The sequence below is a fragment of the Lolium rigidum genome, chromosome 2 (genome assembly GCF_022539505.1).
Source record: "Lolium rigidum isolate FL_2022 chromosome 2, APGP_CSIRO_Lrig_0.1, whole genome shotgun sequence".
NCBI lineage: Eukaryota > Viridiplantae > Streptophyta > Magnoliopsida > Poales > Poaceae > Lolium > Lolium rigidum.
The window spans coordinates 101,931,648-101,955,047 of NC_061509.1; the positions used below are offsets into that span (position 1 = coordinate 101,931,648).

General features: G+C 43.7%; 5 protein-coding genes across 10 annotated transcripts; 4 read left to right on the forward strand and 1 right to left on the reverse strand.

The window, feature by feature from the left end:
• Window positions 1-2,121: 2,121 nt before the first annotated feature.
• Window positions 2,122-4,395, reverse strand: LOC124687017 (pentatricopeptide repeat-containing protein At5g08510-like). Its single transcript, XM_047220871.1, has one exon. It carries the CDS (start codon window positions 4,393-4,395, stop codon window positions 2,791-2,793), a length of 1,605 nt encoding a protein of 534 aa, XP_047076827.1. The 3' UTR covers window positions 2,122-2,790.
• A 145-nt stretch (window positions 4,396-4,540) lies between these two features.
• On the forward strand, window positions 4,541-12,556 carry LOC124692162 (acylamino-acid-releasing enzyme 1). Of its 4 annotated transcripts, none has more exons than XM_047225473.1 (18): window positions 4,541-4,671; window positions 5,193-5,368; window positions 5,444-5,753; window positions 5,850-6,071; window positions 6,155-6,379; window positions 6,698-6,772; window positions 7,661-7,799; window positions 8,260-8,411; window positions 8,494-8,576; window positions 8,668-8,789; window positions 9,297-9,375; window positions 9,965-10,133; window positions 10,501-10,561; window positions 10,661-10,783; window positions 11,516-11,713; window positions 11,860-11,928; window positions 12,139-12,215; window positions 12,306-12,556. In XM_047225473.1, the coding sequence occupies exons 1-18, from the start codon at window positions 4,559-4,561 to the stop codon at window positions 12,370-12,372; spliced, it is 2,460 nt and encodes an 819-aa protein (XP_047081429.1). In that variant the 5' UTR covers window positions 4,541-4,558; the 3' UTR covers window positions 12,373-12,556. The 4 variants fall into 4 exon arrangements, with proteins under 4 accessions (XP_047081429.1, XP_047081433.1, XP_047081430.1 ...); XM_047225477.1 differs by having other exon boundaries at window positions 4,566-4,717; window positions 5,149-5,368; XM_047225474.1 differs by having other exon boundaries at window positions 4,566-4,717.
• Window positions 12,557-12,952: 396 nt separating this feature from the next.
• LOC124689992 lies at window positions 12,953-13,522 on the forward strand. Its single transcript, XM_047223441.1, has one exon. The coding sequence runs from the start codon at window positions 12,953-12,955 to the stop codon at window positions 13,520-13,522; it is 570 nt and encodes a 189-aa protein (XP_047079397.1).
• A 2,595-nt stretch (window positions 13,523-16,117) lies between these two features.
• LOC124687018 (reticulon-like protein B2) lies at window positions 16,118-18,772 on the forward strand. Its single transcript, XM_047220873.1, has 5 exons — window positions 16,118-16,431; window positions 17,730-17,910; window positions 17,990-18,131; window positions 18,243-18,312; window positions 18,398-18,772. The coding sequence occupies exons 1-5, from the start codon at window positions 16,278-16,280 to the stop codon at window positions 18,565-18,567; spliced, it is 717 nt and encodes a 238-aa protein (XP_047076829.1). The 5' UTR covers window positions 16,118-16,277; the 3' UTR covers window positions 18,568-18,772.
• Window positions 18,773-19,673: 901 nt separating this feature from the next.
• Window positions 19,674-22,212, forward strand: LOC124687019 (N-(5'-phosphoribosyl)anthranilate isomerase 1, chloroplastic-like). 3 transcript variants are annotated; one of them, XM_047220874.1, is made up of 5 exons: window positions 19,674-19,892; window positions 20,433-20,513; window positions 20,942-21,297; window positions 21,395-21,555; window positions 21,750-22,212. In XM_047220874.1, the coding sequence occupies exons 2-5, from the start codon at window positions 20,456-20,458 to the stop codon at window positions 21,976-21,978; spliced, it is 804 nt and encodes a 267-aa protein (XP_047076830.1). In that variant the 5' UTR covers window positions 19,674-19,892; window positions 20,433-20,455; the 3' UTR covers window positions 21,979-22,212. The 3 variants fall into 3 exon arrangements, with proteins under 3 accessions (XP_047076830.1, XP_047076831.1, XP_047076832.1); XM_047220875.1 differs by having other exon boundaries at window positions 20,444-20,513; XM_047220876.1 differs by having other exon boundaries at window positions 19,674-19,855.
• Window positions 22,213-23,400: the final 1,188 nt, after the last annotated feature.

The window sequence follows — 23,400 nt, forward strand, 5'->3', positions numbered from 1 at the left end:
TTTCTCATGCATTTTCCTCCTTTTTTTCTTCTAAGTTAATTGTAGCAAAGACTGAAATAATAATATAAAAAGGAATGGAAAGATCCTAAGCATGCAACCGGACAGTATCTTAATCAATGTTGATCTAGATAAGCTACAAAGTCATCTGTCATATATCATAAATCATTTGGAGTATATGATAAAAAGCAGAATTCTCAAAAGCAATTCATCACAAAAAAGATATGCTAACCTTTTTCCAAGGAAATGCAAAGGTGTGTAGCGGTTGCTCTACCTATCTGCTCTCTGTAGTTTCCATTCAAAACGAAAAATCACAGCATGCACAGTATCATCGAATATACGTGGTATTGCTCGAACATGGGGAGGGGGTCTAGGAAGATACCTCATAAAGCTAGCTTGTACATCCAGATCAATAAAAGGAGATTTTTCCTAACGCAGCTCGTACTTGGCGAAGGAGTGGTCAGTGAAGACGATGTTCTTGTCCGCGCCTAGCACATGGCTCGGGGAGGGATGCCTCATTGCCTTTCGCTGACCATCGCACCAGGAGGACGCGGATGTGCTTCGCCAGCGACGGTAGCGGGAACTGCTGCTAAACCCGCCACACTCGAGTTCGTGGCTTGCCACACCAGTGTCTTCCTGTTGCTAACAAACCTGCATTTACTTGACTCAAGCAAACTTGACAAAGTATCAGTTCACCACACATTCAAGTATTGATTTGCACCATCCATCATCTAATCATCACTGAGAGAATGACTCTACTTCATCAAACAATCACAAATTTAATTAAAAAAGAGGAAGAAAACGAGAAGTCAAGACCACTGGAGCATTGTTGTTCTCTGGACTCTCGAGGTTGTTCACGGCGCTGCCAACATCGGCAGTCATCTCTCAACCATGTTCTGGGCAAGTTGGTCTTCAACACATACCATGCACCGGCGTCAAGCGTTGTCCCACACGACGGCCATCATGAACCCCACTGTTTTTTTTTACCTTGAACAGTAGAGAAGGCCCCTACTGCTATGAATATATTAATGGGGTAAATATGTTCACATATTTACAACAAGGGTAGAGGCCAAAAAGTGAAATTACATGGAGTCTACCAGACTATTGATATGATTATGTAGCTTAGGTTTAGTTCTATAAACCAGCAGTCTAAAATCAGTAGTGAATCTCCTGTTCCAAAAGTCTATATCGGGGTTACTTCATTAAAAAGAAGATTATTCCCCTCCTTCCAAATGATCCAGGCCCCAAGCATAAAGATCTCCATGAAAATGTTGCCTAGCGCGAGCCAACCTGACAGGGGGCGGAGCACCACCGCTCAACCAGGACGATCACGAACATACAGCGGCGCACGACGCTGCCATCCACATTGCTTCAATTGCAAAAAAAAGGAAGAAGATGTATTCAGTTGCATCAATGAAGGATTGCTAGAAGCTAATTGTTTGTGATTGATGATCAGGGCAGCTATTGGCCTGTAACTACACCTGTCTTTGATGCCAAATCATCGTTGTCAGATCAACATACGTCAACTTTAAACCAATTCTGCACTGTATCAATATTCCTCCACCATAGTCCTTGATGTACCTAGAAGCAGCCAACTGTCAAAATCAGCAGTTGTAATGTGACAATTAGATATATCAATACCATGCTCTCAAGGAACATAATAAGTTGATGAGACAACATAATTCACAAAGATATGCTGCACAACAGGTTACCCCTGCCATCTTTCTTTGTCAAAAGCTATCTCCTTTGTGAAACCCTGCAAATGAAAAATACTATGAACTCACGATCCGGTTAGTCCGATTAAAGGTTAACTCTGAAATGACAACATTACCTTGCATAAGGGCAGTAAGTAATGCTTCCTACAACATTATTATTCCTGATAACCATCATTGATTTGTGAGTTCTGCCAAACAAAATAGAGTTAGTTACTGTACCATCATATTGGGAATTACAACCACATTGGCAGTATCTAGATTATCAACCACAAGCACACTAGATTGGGAATTACATATCCATAGTCAGACAATATACTCTTTAGGCATATTAGGTAGCTGTCGCGCAAAGATATTCTTCAAACCGACCAACCTGAGAAGATAAATCAGTCAATAACAAACTTACCATCATATGCTCATAGCTGTGAAATTAATTAGAATATGCACCAAATCACATGTTCATCAACTCTGCCATTAGTATAAGATAGAACTTTCAGCTTCCCTGTATCTTCCTTCAGATCAGGAGTCTCGTGTAGCTCCCCTTTCAGAGTGAAGTTTGTGCTCATGTAATGAACTCATTCTGTCTACTCTATGTAATCGTTGGATGTCACACATGTTATTACAGTTATTTTAACGGCACAAAGCAATGCCACAGGCAAACACTATTGTCAGTGATCTAACCAAACAATATTTTGAAAGCTTATTATTCCTGCAACAATGCAGTTGTGGTGTTATCAACATTTCCACAACTATGATGCGCTCAGCAGTTACATTACAATGGTTTGGCAGCTGCAATACCGCTGGTGCAAGAGCATGGTAAAGGAGTCTAGGATATTCAGCTCAGTCATCTTAGCATACCAATTGGATTCCGTAATATTGTGCACATGGCAACAACAGCTTCGACAATTGCTAGGCGCTGGCAGCTTAACTCCCACGATCCAATCTTTTCCTCAGGCCCTCCGCATGATTAAAGGAGGAAGTCAGCACCACTTACGGAAGCTCAACAAATCCACCCTCAGCCAGCCCCGCATGCCAAGAAAAACAGCAAAACAGAAACCTCAAAAGAAGAACTTTGTGTGCCTCAGCCTGTATATGTGGGTGATTGTGCCTCCACAAACTCCAGGACAGTACAAATCTCAGCATGCAGAGGATGCTGGCTGCCACCAGCAACAAACTCATGCACCTCACCGCCGAGCTCGACCGAGCTGCAGCCTGGAGTCTTCTTCATCAGCAGGCTGTTCATCTCCCTCCTCTCCCTGGCAAGACCACTCCAATCCTGGGCTTTTGCATACATGCTGGACATCATCACCCTTGCCCAAGGGTCCTCTGGATCCAACCTAGTGACCTCTGCTGCCGCGATCTCGCCAAGTTCCACACAGCTATGAACTTTGCATGCACTCAAGAAAGCTCCCCATATAACCATGTTAGGCTTCATCGGCATTGTTTTTATCATCGTGTATGCTTCTGGCAACCGCCCGACACGGCCAAGAAGATCGACCATACAACCGTAGTGTTCAACCTTGGGTGTGATTCCATATTTCTCCTGCATGGAGTAGAAGTACCCAAGGCCTTGGTCCACCAACCCTCCATGTGCACAGGCATTTAAGACCCCGACAAGAGTAACATCATCAGGGCATATGCCACCGTCTTGCATCATGTTAAACATCTGCAGGGCATCGGCAGCGCGGCCATGCATCGCCAGTCCACATATCACCGTTGTCCACGAGTACAGGTCCCTCTTCCCAGGCGCCTTCTCAAAAACCTGCAGGGCCTTGTCAATACTACCGCATTTGGCGTACATGTCTATCAAACATCTATCCAGTGTGCCGTCGTCATTCATCTGATTCTTGTCAATGTACGCGTGGACCCAAATTCCAGTCTCCAAACAGCCTATACCCGCACAGGCACCAAGGACGGTGCTCATGGTAGGTCCGTTCGGACGCACCCGACATGACGACGGAGATACCATCTGACGGAACAGCCCTAACGCCTCCCTGCACCGGCCGGCCAGGCAATACCCGGCTATCACTGTGTTCCACGAAACCACATCCCTCCTTGGCATCGCGAGAAAGAGATGATACGCGGCCTCCACGTCTTTATTCCTGGCATACTGGTGCACCATGGCGTTCCAAGCAATGTTGCTCCTCGCCGGCATGTCGTCGAACAGCCTTCTGGAAACCGGCACCTCGCCGCGCTCCCCGTAGACCCTGATAAGCTCGGTGGAAACGAACATGTCTGGCTCGATGCCGCTGACCACGATGAAAGCATGGACCATCCTGCCTGGGTTCCTCTTGGCCGTGCAAGAACCTGCGCCACCACGGCAAGCGGCGAGCACGACCGCCAAGGCAACGTTGTCTGGGACGAAGCCATCCGACAGTATTTCCCGGAACACGGCGAGGGCCTGGTCCGCCTGCCCGGACGCGGCGTGGGCCCGCGCCATGGCGGTGCGCGCGACGAGGCCCCGCTCAGGCATTTCGTCGAACAGGGACCGCGCGTGGGCGGGGCGGCCGAGCGAGGCGTACGCGGAGAGCAGCGCGGTGGGGAGGTGCGCCCCGGCGTGGAGGAGCCCCGCTTTGAGGAGGAGACAGTGGATGCCGGACGCCGACAGGTGCGCCCCCGGCACCGCCGGCGAGAGCGACTTGATGAGGCGGAGGAGCGCGGTGGAGGAGGTGGTGAGCGGGTGCATCGATCGGACGGCCGCGATGCGTTCCTCTGATCGGCCCGCGACCCTCGTCAAAGACTAGTACAGTAACACGTTGAGGGGGTAGTAGTAATTTACAGACCATATAGGGGTATACGAGATAAATAGCAGATGATAAGCCTAAACTAAAACCCAAATCGAACCACTAATGGTGGCCATATGCTCGGGACTCCGCTCCTACTCCATTACCGCCGCCGCGCATATATACCCCTGGGCCTCCTCTGCCTGTGCTCGCGCTCCAACCACCGGGTCTCGGCGCAGGTGACCTCTCCCAGCCTCTCAACTTTTTTAAGGAAGGAGGAGGGAGGTGCGTTCTTGGATTTCTGTCTATTTGACCAATCAAGTTTACGGTCTGATGCATATGTTTTTCTTTCTCTTAATACGCATGATTCCCTCAAATTATAGTGGCAGCGCATGGAATTGTTATGAATTTTTTGGTGCCCGCATATCTGTACCTAGTTATTTTTTCCTCCTGTTCTGTAGTAGCATGATTGGTTTGTGGTTTGTTGTTCTTGGCTTCTTGCTGCCTTTGTTAGAGCAACTGTAGCGGACGCCCTAAATTTTGGGCCTTCAAAATCGATTTGCAGGCAGAGATAGGGATAGGAAGACAAATGACATGCCTTAGAATGATGCGTTTTCATAGTAGAGATGGTATGTTTTTCAGTTGTTTGTAATGACCTACTCAGCGTCTCAGTTTGCCCTATCTTATTCATATTTGCTTAACATTGGATTCTGTAGAAACTTTCATCAATGATGCCGGTTTGATCTCTTTGACTGCACAGCATTAGCAAGCTATCAGTGTATTCAAAGGTGATGGCTTCTGACCATGCCTCTGAAGGATTGCCTTCAGGGATGGATCCTTCCATGCTGGATGAGTACGCTTCCCAGTCCAAGTTGTTGCAAGAATTCTTCAAGATACCAAGTATTGGCAAGGCCTGGATCTTCAATTCCAAAAATGGTATCCACTGTTACTTTTCTCTAGTCCAGTTCTTGTGAACTTCAAATTTCTTATTGGTGTTTTGGTGGTCGAAAGAAAACACATCCAGGGCAATGGTTTCTATTGGCCAGTCAGATCTCTTGGCCAACAAAAAGAGAAACTTCCTTCTAAATTCTCACATCTCCAAAAGTGGCTCAAAGTCTGTGAGTTTCCAGTGGTCTCCCTTCCCGATTGAAATGAGCGGAGTGTCAGCAGTCGTTCCATCGCCATCTGGGGAAAAGCTTCTGCTAGTACGGAATGCTGAGGATGACTCTCCTACAAAATTAGAGATTTGGGGCCCCTGCCAGTTGGAGAATGAGATACATATTGCACAATCTGTTCATGGATCACTGTACACCGATGGATGGTAAATTTCCTTTTTCTTTTGTTTTCCTTTTTTATCACATTGGCCATTTTTTCCTTTCAACTGTTGTAAATTTTGATTTCCGTCACTATAATGTAGGTTTGAAGGGATTTCATGGAATCAGGAAGAGACTCTTATAGCTTATATCGCTGAGGAACCTCCTCAGCCAAAGCCAGAGTTCAATGATTCAGGTTACAGGAAGGAAGGTTTGTCTCAAAAGGACTGCAAAAGCTGGAAGGGGCAAGGGGATTGGGAAGAAGACTGGGGAGAAACCTATAGTAAGAAAAGGATACCTGCTTTGTTCGTTGCTAACATCTCTAGGTGCGCTTCTGTCTGACATGAAGATATAAATTCGGATAAGTTGACAAAATATTGTGCTTTTCTGAGGAATGTTTCCATTGCAGCGGTGAAGTACGAGTTGTGAAGGGCATAACTAGATCATTAAGTGTTGGTCAGGTGATTTGGGCTCCATCATCTTCATATAATTTGGTTTTTGTGGCATGGTCAGATGATAATTGTTTCCAAGAGAGACCAAGAAAACTTGGTATCAAGTACTGCTATAACAGACCTTGTGCTCTGTATGCTGCTCCTGATCCTTTCAAAGAAGATGCTGACAAACCATCAATTGAGTGAGCATATATGTCCTTGGAAACATTATTTTTTTCATTTTTCTGTTGTGTACCCATTGCAAGATACAAGATTTTTTTATGCTGGAGGTTTTTATGTTGTTTTTTGATATTATTTCCCATGATACGACAAACACTTGCATCCAAGCTTTTTTAAGGAATCTTTTGCGTAAAATTAACAAGATTGACTATATATTACTGTACTTTCTCTTCAGTTATCCTAGTTATGGGAGAGAAAAACTTATAGCATATGGTGTACCACATGCTCACAAAGTGTAGGTTTTTTTACTTTCTAATGGCATGTTTCTATTATTGTAACAGCTCCAGTAAGGGCGATGCTACAGCTATGGTCAAGTTAACAGCAGAGTTGAGCAGCGCTTTTTTCCCACGGTTCAGGTACGATAACTTCAGTTGTTCAATAGTGTTCTTTAATTTAAGCCACACAGCTTGACCAGATGTATTGCAAGTAACAACAGCTACGTACTTTAGATTTTTCCAGTTTCCCTTTTACATTGGGATTGTTCTGGCCGGCATTTTCTGGCATTTGTGTTAGCACATAACATGGATAAACACTGCATAAATGACTAAATGAGGATCAGATGACAATGGCCAAATGGAGGGATACTAGGCTGCATTTCGCATTGCGGTGGTATCGTGGATTATAATAATCCGGCTTTTCCAAGTAGCTTTTGCCTATTTCTCCTTTTGGCTAACCAACATTTTCCTGCTGTTGTAGCTATTTTTTCCGCAACAGATTATAAAACAAGCTCAGCACACAACACAGTTTAGCAACCTCAGGGTGAGCCTTATGAGAAAGATGAGGCCATACAGTGGGGTAATGAACTTTAGATGAGAGAAAGATTGGTTTTCTATTGTTGATAGAATGGAAAGGTGACAGTGCCATGCTTACACAAAATGATAACACTGCCACCATCTTTTTCCCTACCCAAGCCACACCAATAGGTTGATCGTGCATAAACGGTACTGAAATATCACTACTAAAACAAAAAATGAATCCCTGTTTTGTGTAATTTCCATTTGAAAGATACATAATCTTAGTCATGCCAAAGGTATCACATCATTTTCTTGCTGCAGTAGAACCCGGCCCCAATGGATATGTATCTTTGTGCATCACAAACATTTTCTTTCGCTATGCTTGATATACTAGTTTTCAGTTTTGGTTGTGTCAATTATTTTATATGTTTTTGTGCAAGAATGGTTATTTAGAGTTTTTGATACCTATACATTAAGATCACACTAACACAAGAGCTTTTTATTGTGCAGCCCTGATGGAAAGTATCTCGTGTTCATCTCAGCGAAGAGTGCTGTGGATAGTGGAGCACACAATGCCACTAATTCAATGCATAAAATTGACTGGCCTGCTGATGGGAAAGTAGAGGGGAGCTTTAGTGTTGATGATGTGGTATAATAATGCCTTCCCATATCCTCAACGTGTTTCTCTAATATAGTTTCAAACTTTAAACTACTTATTTTCTTGTATAGTTTGAAGCTTCCAAACCTGTTGTATGTTGCTTGGATAAATCTTCTCAAGTATTTGTTAGAACATATCACTAATCACTGGTCAGTTGACAATCCTCATTTAAGACTTGCACGGATTTATTGAATTGCCTGAAGTAAAGTTCAATTAAAAGGGGGAAAGGTCAAAACAAATTGAACTTACATGTCGGTTCTTTTCCTCGAAGGGCCTGTTTGGATAGAGGTTTTTTATTGTCTATGTGCTCTGGTATTTAGTTCAAATTTGAATTAAATACCGGAGCACACACAAAAAATACTTCCATTCCAAACAGAGCCTTAAGGATTTCTGTTTGAGAAAAGTGCCTTATATCTGATATCACATGCATAATACCTTAAATATTTCTTAGGTACCCATTATAGCGAGCCCTCAACTTGGAGGTTTCCCTGGGATCTACTGTTCTGGCTTACTTAGGTTTCCATGGCTTTCTGATGGACGGACTATGATTTTATCTTCAGTTTGGGGAAGCAAAGAAGCTGTGCTTTCTGTCAATGTTGTGAGGTACATGCATCTACCTGTCCTCTGTTGGAATTTTCTGGCTAACTAGTTTATTCATTCATGAAATCGTTATGTCTCTCCACAGTGGCGAAGTATCAAGAGTTAGCCCGCAGGATTCAGATTATTCATGGAATGTTCTCGCACTTGACAGTAATAACATTCTTACAGGTAAGCCCAAATTTCTACAAGTTTACAGGAGACTTTCATTTTCCCATCTGCTGAGTTTTCATATTTATGACCCTTCCCACTATCTTTTTAGTTTCAAGCAGCCTCGTTACACCGCCTCAAATGTACTATGGATTTGAAGCTTCTCACACTGACAAGTCATGCCACTGGGACTGGCAGGAAATTCCATCTCCATTTCCAAAGCCATCTGATAAGGTTTAATTAAAAATAATGAATGCTCTTTTTAACCCCCAAGTTATGCATTTGTGACACTAATTACCCTGTTGAGTGAAAATTAGTCTAGATTGCCCCTTTTAGAAGGTTTGGACCCTCATTTTCTTATGTGTGTCCATTGGTGATGACCGAGGTTCAAAAATATCAGGACGGTGACGAGGGATGGAACAGATGTATAAGAGAAGTCTAGACATGATTGTTGATGACACCCTTTACACATTTTGTCGCGCCACATTGTCGTAGCGTGCGGGTCCTATCGAACAAAAAAAGAAAAATGCCGAACTGGGGTAAACCTGTGCTCAAAGTCTCCTAGATTGGATATTTCGGTCAAGTACCACTAAATGGGGTAATATGTGTCACAAATGCACAATTACAGGGTGAAAAGCGGATTTCACTCTCAAAAAAATACTGCCCATGCCCCTATTCCCCCTGAATTCTGACAGAAAATTTAATGTTGGAAAGTAAGCATTTCTATGATGTGTTTCACAGGTCAGCTCCTTGTTAGCGAATCATCAGTTTAGTGTACTCAAAATTCCAATCAGCAACGCTTCTGACAAACTTCCAGACGGTATGCTAACAACTTAACACCACATATTCCTTTTGCAGACCACCAATTTTACAGCTAACTGATATAATTTGTTATTTCTTTTAACAATACATGAAGTTGGTAATCTTCTGTTTATTTGTTTCTGAAGTATTCATGCATTCATCGCCTGGTTGTTCTCTTTCTACGGCGAACAATATAATGCTATGTATAACTTGTGAGTGTGGCATGGCATACCTGCGTTGTAGTAAATAAATGCTATGCTAGAATGCATAATCTAAGACAAGATTGTGTTGTTCATGATAGTCCAACTTTTGGTTATCTGCGGGTGCAAATAGGCAATTCCTGAAAATTTCTTTATCTAGATCACCCGCTACCTTAATATTTTCTCCTTCAGAATCTTCCCGGAAGTAGTCTTTATGGATAACACTCTTGTTTAGACTTCACTCAGCATTTCACTTGACAGTTCATCAGTTCCATAAAATGTCCCATTATAACTATATCTTGAACTCATCTGTACAGCTTTAATAATAATAATATAACATTTCTGAATGATTCCTCTCTCCCTCCCTTTCATCCCACTTGCTTGTTTATGACATTTTTCTCTATTCAGGTGCTAAGTTGCCCTTTGAGGCTATGTTTGTGTCTTGCAAGGATTCAGCAAGTAGTCCAACCATTGTTGTTCTACATGGTGGCCCTCACTCAGTTTATCCATCAAGCTATTCAAAATCCTTGGCATTTCTTCATGCACAGGGTTATAACCTGCTTGTTGTAAATTACAGGTAAGACTTGAAATTATGAGTTTTTATCATGGAAGTTCTTTGGGGTATCTGTCGGTGGGAGATCAGACTGTGATAGTTTCAGGTAGAACGGTTCTAGGTGAAGGAGAGCAACAATTGTGGGCAGAACAGGTCTAGAGCAGCCAGAGTGGACAGAACAGGATTCCATTTCTTAATCCATAGAGATGGCAGTGCCATGCTTATAAGACACGCTTCTAACTAATCCAACTATGAAGATGCATGCATAGTGCTGACTCCTTGTGCGGAGCAGTCATTATGTATTTTTTTAGTTCATTAGTTTCTGTACTTTGCATGCCAAATAATTGTGTATAATGCTAACATTATCTGCACTCACTATTCTGTTGGTTAGGGGCTCATTGGGGTTTGGAGAAGAAGCATTGCAATCTCTTCCTGGCAATATTGGTTCTCAGGTGCTATTAATTTGTTCCTGTGTTCAAGATAACTCTCCGTGGATGTAAAAAATTATCATAAACAGTCTTGTGATATTATGTTTGTTAAATCACGAACAGGATGTGAATGATGTGTTGACGGCTTTGGAGTTCGTCATAAAGAAAGGACTAATCGATGCATCTAGAGTAGCTGTAGTTGGAGGTTCCCATGGAGGTTTCTTGACAACACATTTGATCGGCCAGGTTTTTTGACTGTCTTTGTTTAATTATTTCTATATGCACTTAGTTGCTCACAGTTTATATTTTCATCAGAATTTACTCTGTAATTCACTTTCTGTCAGTTGCATAATCAGATTCATTAGCAAAATGAAGATAGGAGATGCAAAATATCACAGGAAATAAGATGGTATCAAGTCAAATTATTCGAGTTCACAGAAATCATGCTTCACATTCAATGCTTCAGTACAGCACAGCACAGTACAGACCCGTGTACCAAAAATATATTCTGATGAATATCAGGATTCAGCAAACTGGGGTTAAAAACCACTGGTTTCATTTTTTTTACACTGAGCTGTGGTGATTTCACTAATTCCAGCCTTAATGTTTTGTTATTTTTTTGCTGAAATCCCCACAAGTTAGTCTTGAGAAAACACAATACTCTTTGCATCTTGATGCATTGACAGAAAAGAGTTCCAATTACAAGCTAGACTTTAGAAAACACTCAACACACACATGTCTAAGGTGCTGAGGCAGCCTGTAATCGGTTAAGCGGCAGGTCCCAAGCCCCGCCAATACCTACAGTTTGAGTTTGTATTTTATGTATGGGTCATTTCATTGCTAGACACAGCAGGCAACTAGTACTGCTTCCTGAAGCTCGGACCAGAATGGTCTCTTGTGACGTTATTCAGGTTCCAGAACTTTAAAAGGACATTTACTTTACATATGACATGATGTTGCATATTTCTTGGAATACAGGCTCCAGAAACATTTGTTGCAGCCGCTGCTCGAAATCCAGTATGTAACTTATCATTGATGGTCGGTACCACTGATATCCCTGAATGGTGCTTTCTGGAGATTTATGGAAAGGAAGCGAAAAATTGCTTTACTGAATCTCCTTCAGCTGACATTCTTACTCAGTTTTACCAGAAATCACCAGTATCACATATTTCTAAGGTACATTTGTGAGTTGCATATTGGTATGAGAATCATTTCTGAAATCTATGCATGATGGAGAAGTAAAGTTTGTGCATGCAAAGGAAGAGATTGTGAGGAATGTTTTATCATAAATCAATTTCTTACCAATGTAATCTCACCTGCAGGTTAAGACACCAACACTCTTTCTCCTCGGAGCAAAGGATCTCAGAGTTCCTGTTTCTAATGGTCTACAGGTACATCCTTGTGCAATTTGTGTACTTTTGAAAGGTTACAAGATTCTTGTTCACCATATTCTGATTAATAGAATGAACAAGCTTTGCTTTGCATAAATAAATAAAAGGTTACAAGAGGCAGTTTTGGATTTTCAGCCTTTAAACAGTACTCCTAATTGCACTCACCTGTTCAGTTCAATCTGCACTTATCTGTTGTTGCAACATTTTCAGTTTGCAAGGAGTTTGAAGGAGAGAGGAGTTGAAACCAAAACTATTGTCTTCCCAGAAGATATGCATGCACTCGACAAGTTAGTTCAAATTTCAAATATTTCACCATCATTAATTAATTGCACAACATCTCCCAACAGTTTACTTACTCAGCCTATTCTCCCTTACAGGCCACGGTCTGATTACGAGAGTTTTCTCAACATAGGGGTTTGGTTCAAGAAGTACACTAGCAAATAAGCATTGGGCTTCTCATACCACTGTGATGTCCTTGTATTTTTCATTATGGTGAATAATCGATTATAATTTGGGTCAAAGCAACCTCATGGGAAACATTGTTCACTTGGCAACTCTCATAAATAACGCATGGCGTGTTGCTGTACTACTGGAGTAGTTGTTGAAAATGCAGCTGTCTTTTGGTCCATAACATTTTGCTCCTACTGGTATGGATTAGAACTTCTGATGGCTAAAACATCTGATGATTTTCCTCCAAATTCCTGTTGCGGGGGTGCTGATCCGTAGGGCATTCCTTTCGACTTTTGCAATTTAAGAAAAATTGCTCCTGCCCTCTTTCTGTTGTATAGGACTTATCGAGTCATACACGAGATTATATACGTGTATGCAGAATTGTCCTCTGAAGTTCCATAATATACAGATCCTTCATCACTGTAGAAAAAATATATACAGATTCATGACCAAACCACTCTCTACTTACCCGTTACCGCACTCCTTCCATCTCTACACTATGCTACACCTGACTACTCTCTCCAACATCTCCTTCAACTACCCCATCCTTTCCCCCCTGGACACCAAAGCCGGCATGAAACTCCCGACCAGGCGCCTCCGCGGCGCGCTGCTCGCGTGCGCCGCCGCCGCCGTGCTCTTGGCCGCGGCCCTGGCCGCCGTGACGCTGGCCGTGTACCGCGTCCGCGAACCCGTGATGACGATGAACGCCATCGCCCTCAAGGACCTGGACGCGGCGTCGTGGGCGGCGCGGCGGCTGACCATGGTGGTGGACGTGTCGGTGACGAACCCGAACGCGGCGTCGCTGCGGTACCGGCCCAGCGAGACGCGGGTGTACTACCGGTCGCGGCGGGTCGGCGAGGCCGTCGGGCCACCAGGCATGGCGCACGCGCGTGGCACCGTGCGGCTGAACGTCACCGTCGGCGTGTCCGTCGGCGCGCTGCTGGACGACCCGGGGTTCCTGGCCGACGTCTCGGCCGGAGCGGTGGAGGTGGCCACGTCCACGCGGGTGCGCGGCCGCGTCGCCGCGCTAGGCGGCTTCGTCGTGCGCCGGTGTGTCCTGCTCGAGATGAACTGCACCGCCACCGTCGCCGTCGCGGACATGTCCATCCGGACCCAGAGCTGCCTGCAGCGCGTCTGGCTGTGAACGGGCGCAGGGGCGCTTGCTGGTTTGCATGCTTGCGATGGCTTACTTTGTCCTTTTCGTTGAGATTCCACCAAAATTTCCAAAGTCAGTTTAGTATAGGTACAGAAAACATTTTGGTCGAAATATGTTGTGACACAGGACCTTGAGCCAAATCCAAACAGGATTCGAACTTTTCGCTAAATTTCATTAACCTTCAGATATAGGAGGTTTTCAAACTTGTGGTGTACCTACGCCTTACTCCGTAGATAATTTAATTAAGTGTACTAGAAATTCTGAAAAAAGATCGGTACAGTACCTGAGTTATGTTAACCTGCAATGTACTGTATCAGGTTAATATGTCGCTCCATTTGGAAGAAAACAAAATATAAAATTATATGATTTTTGCACTCACATATATTTGCTACCAATTGTTATTTTTGTAAGGCCACACGGGTCACGGCGCTTTAAGTTTCCTCGCGTTTGTTCGTCAGAAATTGCAATTTGTTCTACTGGACCATTGGCTCAACGGGCAAAGGATCAAGGTTCAAGGATGTGGCCTTAACTTCACGGTGGTACAAGAAAGAATATGGTATAGCTGATGTGCACCCCTTCGTTACCGTGAGAGACAAAGGGAGACTAGGGTTTCCCAGCCGCCGATCTACCTCATCTCATTGCGGCTTAGAGCCATGGAGGCGCGGTGGATTCCGGTCTTTGTCGGTAGGAGGGGTCCATAGTTTGTTAATTTTTCTTGATTTTTTTTTAGAGTTTGTGTCCTACTAAGAAAAGTGTGATGGTGATGGTTTCCTAAAAATGAAATTAAAGTCTTCCCCATCTAGCCTCTATTCCGTTGACGCATCTAGCTTCGTCAGAGAGCATACGGAAGTTTGTTTTCGGTGGATCTCGCTAGATTTGGTATGTGTTTCTTCTGATCTGCGCCTCTCTTCATCGACAATGGCTATTGCTCTCTTGAGTTGGTCTTTTGGGGTCTTAGCATGACGATTTTTCATATGTCTACTACAATAAGCTTCGGAAAGCTTTGTCCGACTCCAGTGGTGCACCTTCGGCTCGTTCGAGAGGTCGTAGTCATCGCTAGGTGGTTCAAAGATTTTTCTGTAATTTTTTATTACTTTTAAATTTCCTTATAGTGTTACTGAAGATTATGAATAGATTAGTGGATTTTCGTAAAAAAAAAACTTCACGATAGAACGGGTTTGGCTCATCGGTTACGGGCCTAGCTTGTCTCAACCTGCCCTCAACGAGTTCTTCGTTTGGGAGAGCTTTGTGGGACTCCAACTTGAGATGTTAGTGGAGGATGCCCTTCTATGACAATGGGAGGGAGATGGAAAATTCTCTTCCAAATGAGCGTATAAGGCCTTCTTTGTTGGCTCTATTACAACTATACTTGGGCATTGTTCGGGCCGGGCCTAACAAAGCCCAACGCAAAATACCGAGGACCAGGTCTCGGTCGGCCCGACCGTTGGGCCTAACATTTTGGCACAAGCCCAGGCCATCATAGCAAAAGTCTATCGGGCCTCGGGCCAAGCCTCTTCCCTATTTGACACATTTCTCAAGCCCAGGCCCAACCCGACCATCGGGCCTAAATCTTCGGCCCAGGCCCAGCCCACAGGCATGCTCGGGCTGGCCCAAGCCCGTAAATTTCTGGCCGGGCTTCACATGGCTAGGTATCATCACAACGGGAGCGGTGGATCAAGTGTGGAGGGTCTAGGGCCCTTCACAACCATATGCGGGTCTACCAAACCCTGTATGGGCTTGCCGACGGTGTATCGCCTTATATCATGTGATTTTTCATTGTGGTTTGTACAAAAAAAAAATTGCATCAATTTGTGGTTCACCCAACTTTTGAGAAGTTCCTAGGTTCGCCAATGTCGACAACTACCCTTTTCACATGGTGGAACAGATGCTGGAACGCGAAGCACTTGACGAGGACGGTATTGTCGCACCCGATGGTGTGTTCGTTCTGTGATCAGGAGGTGGAAACGATGCAACACATTTTGCTTGGTTCCGTTCTTGCATGAGAGATGTGGGCTCGCACATTGGTACGTTGGCGGGCTTGGATGCCAAGGGTGGACAACCCACTCCTTGAATGGTGGTTGGAGAGGACGGCACCAACCATGGACATGATGAGGGATCTCTGGACAACAATCACGCTTGTCTTCTGGTACCTCTAGAGACATCAGAATGGCGTGGCCTTCGCCGGGGTCTCACCATCCCCGTAGGTGGTGTTCTTAAAGATTAGGTCATAGTATGAGGCTTGGAGGGCAGGATGGCCACTTCCATCGCGAGGTGTTCGGCTCCCCTCCGCAGTCACCTCGTTTATCGGACGCATATTTCTAAAAATAGAACGCTTAACGAATTGGCTTATAAAATTTCTGTTATATTTAGACGAGTTTGATTTGGCCCAAATCTAGTACACTTATTTTTAGAACCGAGGACTCGAGGAGGCTGTATCACAGCTACTAAAGTATCCATTATTTGACAATCCTCCGTGGCCTTTTAGACGGTGCCAGCAACTCCTCTCGGTGTAAATGGTGACGTAACAAGCTTTTTCAGAAAATTTCTGGGCTGCCAACTGTGTGCTGCTGACTCGCCGAGTCTTTCCAGCTAACCCCAAACCGCTTCTCTCTTTCTCCGTCACGACTCACGAGCCACGCCCAAAAGAGTCCTGCCCCGCTAGGTTTCTTCTCTGCTGGAAGACGTGGGAAGGAAGTCTCGTGCTCTTGCTGATCGGCACACAGCTTGGGGATCCGCTCCCATCATGGCTGAGCCCACGGAGAGGACTCCCGCGGCTCCATCACAGGCTGACGGCGTCTCGGAGGCGGCGGCGTCCCCGCCGGTGGCCTCGACGGCGAGGGGGTTTAGTTTTCTGGGGGAGGACAAGTCCGTGCACAAGGCTCTCGGTGGTGGTAAAAGTATGATTATTTTCCCTCCTGATTCTTGATTTCTCCTGTTCTAGCAACCTTGCTTTGAGTTTCCTGCTACTTAGTTGTGTGTCTGAACCGGAATTCGCTTTCTTCAGTACTGAATACTGATGATTCATATGAGAAAATTCACCTTACTAATTCTGTATTGTACTGGAGCGGTTGTTGATTTCTCGAGAAGAGTAGTTGAGAGGAACATGGACTCCATAGAAGAGGGAAAGAGGCATGTTGAAGAGCGAAATTGGCGCTGCTAATAATTAGAAAACGGAGCCACTTATTACGACATGCATTATTTTTAGATTTTTTTTATTATGGTCTTCTATATATGGTGGGGGATATTTCGAATAATCTTGTAAAAAGTGATTATCGTGAGGACTGGTCTAACCATGTGCCCATGTTGGTTTCCTCGAATGGTTTACTTAAAAAAAAAGTCTTGCTATGTACTAACATAACTTAGCAGATCACTAAGATCAGCAGTATAGCAAATCACTGAGATCTTCAAATTCTTCTTTCTTCCATGACACAATCTTGTACTTCTCTGAAGGCAGCCAAACACACATACCAAACCATAGACCTGAAAATATATTTTGTAATCGTTGGAGTCAGCTTGTGTATCTCTGCTATGTACTATTTGTTACTATAAATATATGTGGTATTGATTGTCAAAAAAAAAAGATAGCGGAGAAAATGAACATTCTTTCCAGGTGGATTCTGGCCTTCTGGGGATCCTACTTCTATTTAATCTACTACATCCCTCTGTCAACCAGCTCTGTGGTCCATGGTCAAAAAAAAACCCAGCTCTGTGGTCTCCCTTAATAAACAAGGGAACACCAAGATATGTGTTTTAACAGTTAACACCTACTAGAGCTCCCCCCTAAAGCTACAGATTACCAGTCCTCAGTTCTTACAACAGAAGGGCGAAAATTGCGGCCTGTCCCAAAATACTAGACCAAAGAACATACCACAAACATATGGTAATGTTTATTCTTCATACCTGATGTTGGAAAATTTGTATTGAATTGTTTAACTTTGGAAATAAATTGTTCTTCTGAAAGAAATGTTGAAATTTTACAGTAAAGTAGTATAGGCTAGTGTCGAACTGAAGAATTGCACTCTCCCTCTTTAACGTGGTGATCTGGTTTTAGCTCTGGGTGCATATGACTATGACCATTCAGAACACCCGAGCAACATAAGAATCGGCAACCACACTACTCCTGTGGACTGTAACATAATCCTGTTGCGGTGGCGTATTTGTAAATGTGTTATGTAACATGCATTCGTCTTTGCAGCCGCTGATGTTCTTTTGTGGAAAGACAAGAAGATGTCTGCTGCAGTGATAGGGGGTGCAACTGTCATATGGCTTCTGTTCGAAGTTGTCGAATACAATTTCCTGCCTCTGGTATCTCACGTGCTGATCGGTACCCTGGCAGTCGTGTTCTTGTGGTCCAAGGCCACCGCTTTTATCAACAAGTGAGGGGTTCATGGTAAAATTATCATGTGACTAACACTTTCACCCATCTTATTAACATCATCAAGTATTCTGTTTCAGGAGCCCGCCTGATATTCCTCAAGTACAGATATCTGAAGAGCTCGCTGCCAATATCGTGAAAGTGCTGCGCACTGACATCAACCAAGCACTTGGCTTGCTTCGGGAGATCGCCTTGGGGCATGACCTGATGAAGTTTCTAGGCGTATAGTTCTAATACCCAAATAATCAAATTTTATTTCCCTTCAATAAAACTTCACTGATTTGTTCCGTTTGACTAATTGACGATTGTGAACACACGATTGCAATGTTTCAGGTGATTGTCGCTCTCTGGATTCTTTCTGAAATTGGGAGCCTCTGTGACTTCCTGACCTTGATATACGCTGGTAATGAGTCTTTCAGCACCTAACACCCTCTTTCTGCGATTTTGTGACAGTTCAGTTAGCTAATCGTCATGGGTTTGTCGAACAGCGGCCTTGATGCTCCACACGGTGCCGATCTTGTACCACAAGTACCAGGACAAGGTGGATCATTTCGCCGGGAAGGCGCACGTGGAGCTCCGCAAGCAGTACGCGGTCCTCGACGCCAAGGTTCTGAGCAAGATACCCAGAGGTCCTGTAAGAGCAGAGAAGCAGGAGTAGAACAGAAACCCAGTCGTGGATATATGGCTTCTCTGCAGATTGTGTAATGTGAGTCTGTGGTAGATGGCTGATGTAGTGTGGTTTGGCCACTCGGTGTGTGTGAAGATGTCATGTCTAATGTTTTCTCTGTTCGCTGACACAGATGGTTCTACCGCCTGTTCTTGTTGCACCTGTCTAAATGGGGTTGTAAATCCAGATCGTGTTATACAACTATGTTGAGATATCGTTGATCATACATTTTGCTCCAACCAATTTTGCTCTACTTGAAGTCATGTTTTAACGGAATTCACTCTTTCAACGACGTAGGTATTTCACAGAGATGCTGTACAAAGTGTATTTTTTACCATTAAAAACATGACTTCAATTGAGTGAATTCCGTTTTTTATCCCGTGCTTTCTCAATTTTAACACTGATTACCCATTTAACATTTTTTTATCCTAATTACCCTATTTAGGAAAAAAATTGCCAAATTTTACCCCCTTTAAAAATTAGAGCGTTTTGACATGTGGATCACTGCCATCATGTCCAATTGACGTGACACGTATGCGGTTTTCGGCCTTCCGGCTTTTTCTTGCAAACCATATACAGTAGAAGTTGGAAGAATGGGTTTCAAGTTTCAACCTTGGGACACCATGTATTATCAGAAGAAAGGAACCAATAGAAACTCCATGGTTGAGTTAAACCTTATCTGTCGAAGATGCTAGAGGAGTTTAAACCTTATCTGGCCAAAAATCGCATATATGTCGCCACATGGATCAGATGGCGCGGACCCACCTGTCAAAACACTCTAATTCTTTACTGGGATTAACTTTGGCAAAAAAATCCTAAATGGGTAATTATGATAAAAACTTGTTAAATAGGGTAATTAGTGTTAAAATTGATAAAGTAGGGGTAAAAAACGGAATTCACTCTTTCTGAAAAGCTTATATCAAATTTGAGGCTCTCTGATCTTGTGGATCTCCTTATCTGGTTCACTTATTAATTGGTCCTCATGTGAATTGTGAAATTGAACTTAACATATCCCTGAGTTTTTTTTCTTTTGCTAATCACATATCTCCGAGCTTTAAAGATTACAAATTGCAGACTTATTCGTATGATAAATCACTTGGAATTGTCCAACTCCTCTTTTCACCTACCACAACGTCAGTCCTCTCCCCGGTTCCGAACGAACCCCCGCTTTACCAACCCAATCCGGTAGACAGGCTCTGCCGTTTTCTGCCGCCTATCTTCTTCTTCTCTCCCTCAAAATCTGCAACGGCAACGGCAACCAGCAATCCAGGCCTGCCGGGTTGGTTTCTGTGCTGGATTGGTTTTTTCTGCTCGCGGTAATGAACCTTAGCCTCATTGGATCAGTTATTTTAGGAGTTCGTTTTGTTCTACTCGATTCTAGGATTTACTAGTCACCGGTTTGTTCGCTGCGCCCATCTAATTGGTGCTCCGCTAGTCCGTGATTCGATTGGGTTCGTCCTCAGCACGGAATATCGATTTGAGTGGGAGCCGTAGCTGTGGGACTTGTCTCTGAAATTACATGTTCTCGAGGCGGATTGAGGAATTAGGAATCGCAGTGTTGGATTGTGAGTATATATGTTTGAGGACCACTGGACACTTCAAAATGGGGATTCCATTTCAGTTCACTTGGGCACCTGTTGGAGAAATAGCATTGTCGACGTTTTCTTCTTTTTTCCATTCTAGCTAGTAGCTACACAGAGATGTACTTTAGCAAAGTAGAGTTCATCACTTACATCAGGAATGGAAGGGAAGATTGCATCTTGCTGTTTACTTTTGAGAACTCATAAATCGCACCAATTTATTACATGCTATCTTTTTCTTTGCTATATCAACTCAGCCTTCTTTTCTTTCCACAGCCCATCTCCAGTGTCCACGATTAATGGCGCCATCGATCTCAGTAAGACAGCCTCAACGAATTTCTATATTGCATACCAATGGTAAGTTATTTGGAATCATTCTAGGGTTGCTTGACCAGTCCTGATTTCCATTTATGCTTGATACGATTGGTAGAAATGTCAGGCTTTTGTAATTTCTTATTATGTGAACTGGTACTTGAAAATACAAGGACTTGCTTGTTGCAAAATAAAATAAATAAAGGGATATGAAGACCACATTTGCACATTATATCTAAGATAATCGGTGGTGTAGGGTTGATAAGCATGCATATTGTGTTGTCAGATTTAATGTTGTGTACCATGTCTGCTTGCTAAACAAAAATATTGGGCACCTCTCTGATCATATTGTTTTGTTCCATATGTAGATTATTATTGTAGTCGCTAACAACCACACAATGGCATTGTTGTCTCGCTGCTTACTGAGTCTACTTATGCTAGTAATTACTAATTACACTCAGTTTCTTAATCAGTACATACAAGAATTCCTCTAGTTAAAACGTCTTGCTTGGCGATGAAGAGTGCTCACGGATCAAACACCGTTACATCTTCACTACAAAGTCATGAAGGTGCCAAAGTTATCCAGCCTGTTGTCAAAATGTGTGGCATCACAACGGCCAAAGATGCTGAAATCGCTTTGGAGGCAGGAGCTAAACTTATTGGCATGATACTTTGGCCTAACTCTAAACGCTCTGTCGCATTATCAGAAGCAAAAGAAATTTCAAGAGTAGCACAATCTTATGGGGCTGAATCAGTTGGTGTTTTCGTAGATGATGACGAAGAGACAATATTAAGAGTGTCTGATTCATGTCGCCTTAATTTAGTCCAGGTTAGAATTAGCTATGTAGTTTTCTGTGTCATGTCATGTTACGTTATTTGTTATATTTGTGACAGTGCAGTGCTTATAAGGAATTTCTCATATGCAGCTCCATGGAGATGAATCCCGTTCATTGCTTCATGTGCTTTCAAAGGATAAACGTATCATTTATGTCCTAAATGCTGCTGATGATGGAAAACTTATTAATGCTCCTCCTCATGAAGAATATGTGCTTGACTGGTTCTTAGTGGACAGTGCGAAAGGCGGAAGGTTAGATTTAATTCCTATTGGTTCTTCAACGAGTAAAGGACTTATTCTCTGTACTGAACTTTTTTCTGTGTGTTCCTTATTAATAGATAAAAGTCTGTTATCCATTCAAGTGTTTGATATACCAAATCAGTACCCTCTGTTCTTCATCATGCATACGCTATTATTATTGAATATTCAACCTTCGTTGTTTGCAGTGGCAAGGGATTCAACTGGCAGAAATTTCAGATGCCACCTGTTAGAAGCAAGAATGGATGGCTATTGGCTGGAGGCCTTCATGCTGATAATGTTTGCGAGGCAGTGTCTGTTCTGAAGCCAGATGGACTCGATGTTAGCAGTGGCATTTGTGCCGCTGATGGAATTCGAAAAGACCCCGAGAGAATTTCTTCTTTCATGAGCAACGTAAAATCCCCGAGCAGATCATAAGGATATTTGTGTGTTTGGAGCATAAATTTGTCTAGTCGGCTCACCATTGCGGATACTGAAGCGACTTGCGTTGAAAGCTAGTCGTTTGACATGGCAGTGATAAACACCGTTGAGGTTAAAGGCGCAGCAGTACCAGATATCTGAAGACTAATCTTTCTATGTATTAGAAGTTATTTGGTACATATTCATTTGTCTGGTTACTGGGTGGGTAGAAGATATTTCGTTCCTTCGGTGCTTCTGGTGTACTCATGGATAACACGTTTTCACTGCCACCTAGCCGTTGTCGACACTGATACCTAGCTGGTTCATCCGCGAAGATGACAAAGACAAGTGTGGTCCACTCGACAACGGCTTGGCCTCGATTGAGCCTTTTTTTTTCTGAAAAAAATCAAAAACAGCATTTTGAAGATTCAAAGAATTTGAAGGTAGATGTAGCTGATGTTGTGATTTTTCTATTTTTTGTAGCTCCTAATATAAATTATTTAGAGTTGAGATTTTGGACGCTTGTAAAGTACACCGTCGTTGCGTCTACAAAAAAATTCAGACTTTTTAAAAACTTTAAAAAGATTGTTTCAAATTTTGGAAATGCGGGAGCATGACCGATCCATGTCCAAATTTAGTAAAGACATGCGGCAGCTCGCTCGGTTGTCCACGATGGTCCACCGGGACCTGAAAGATTGTGACTCGGACATTTAATACAGGGCAGCTCAATTTCATTACATAGAGGTTTTAACCTAAACTATGGCAGCGTATCTACGCGTCGTGCGCCCGACTAGGGCCACATCTACTTGTCGCCATCCTCCACCGGCATGGCTCCGGATGGCACCCGCCGGATATGGAGGCGGGTATGGCATCTCCATACCTGCCCCGCCTACCTCTCCCCGCCACCGCCACCCGCCTCCACACCCGGCGGTTGGTCAAGATTTCCACCATACCCGCCCCATGACAGGTACTCGCAACCCGGTGGAGATCCGTTAGTGCACATCCTACACGTTGTGCATCGTAGGCGCCCTACGTCCCCTTAAAAAATTCCGCTTCCGGTCCCTGCTCCCACGGCAACTGGTGCGTGATGGCGTGTAAGACACACGTCCGTTGGGAACCCCAAGAGGAAGGTGTGATGTGTACAGCGACAAGTTTTCCCTCAGTAAGAAACCAAGGTTATCGAACCAGTAGGAGTCAAGGAACACGTGAAGGTTGTTGGTGGCGGAGTGTAGTGCGGCGCAACACCGGGGATTCCGGCGCCAACGTGGAACCTGCACAACACAATCAAAGTACTTTGCCCCAACGTAACGAGTGAGGTTGTCAATCTCACCGGCTTGCTGTAAACAAAGGATTAGATGTATAGTGTGGATGATGATGTTTGTTTGCGAAGAACAAGTAAAGAACAAGTATTGCGATAGATTGTATTTCGGATGTAAAGAA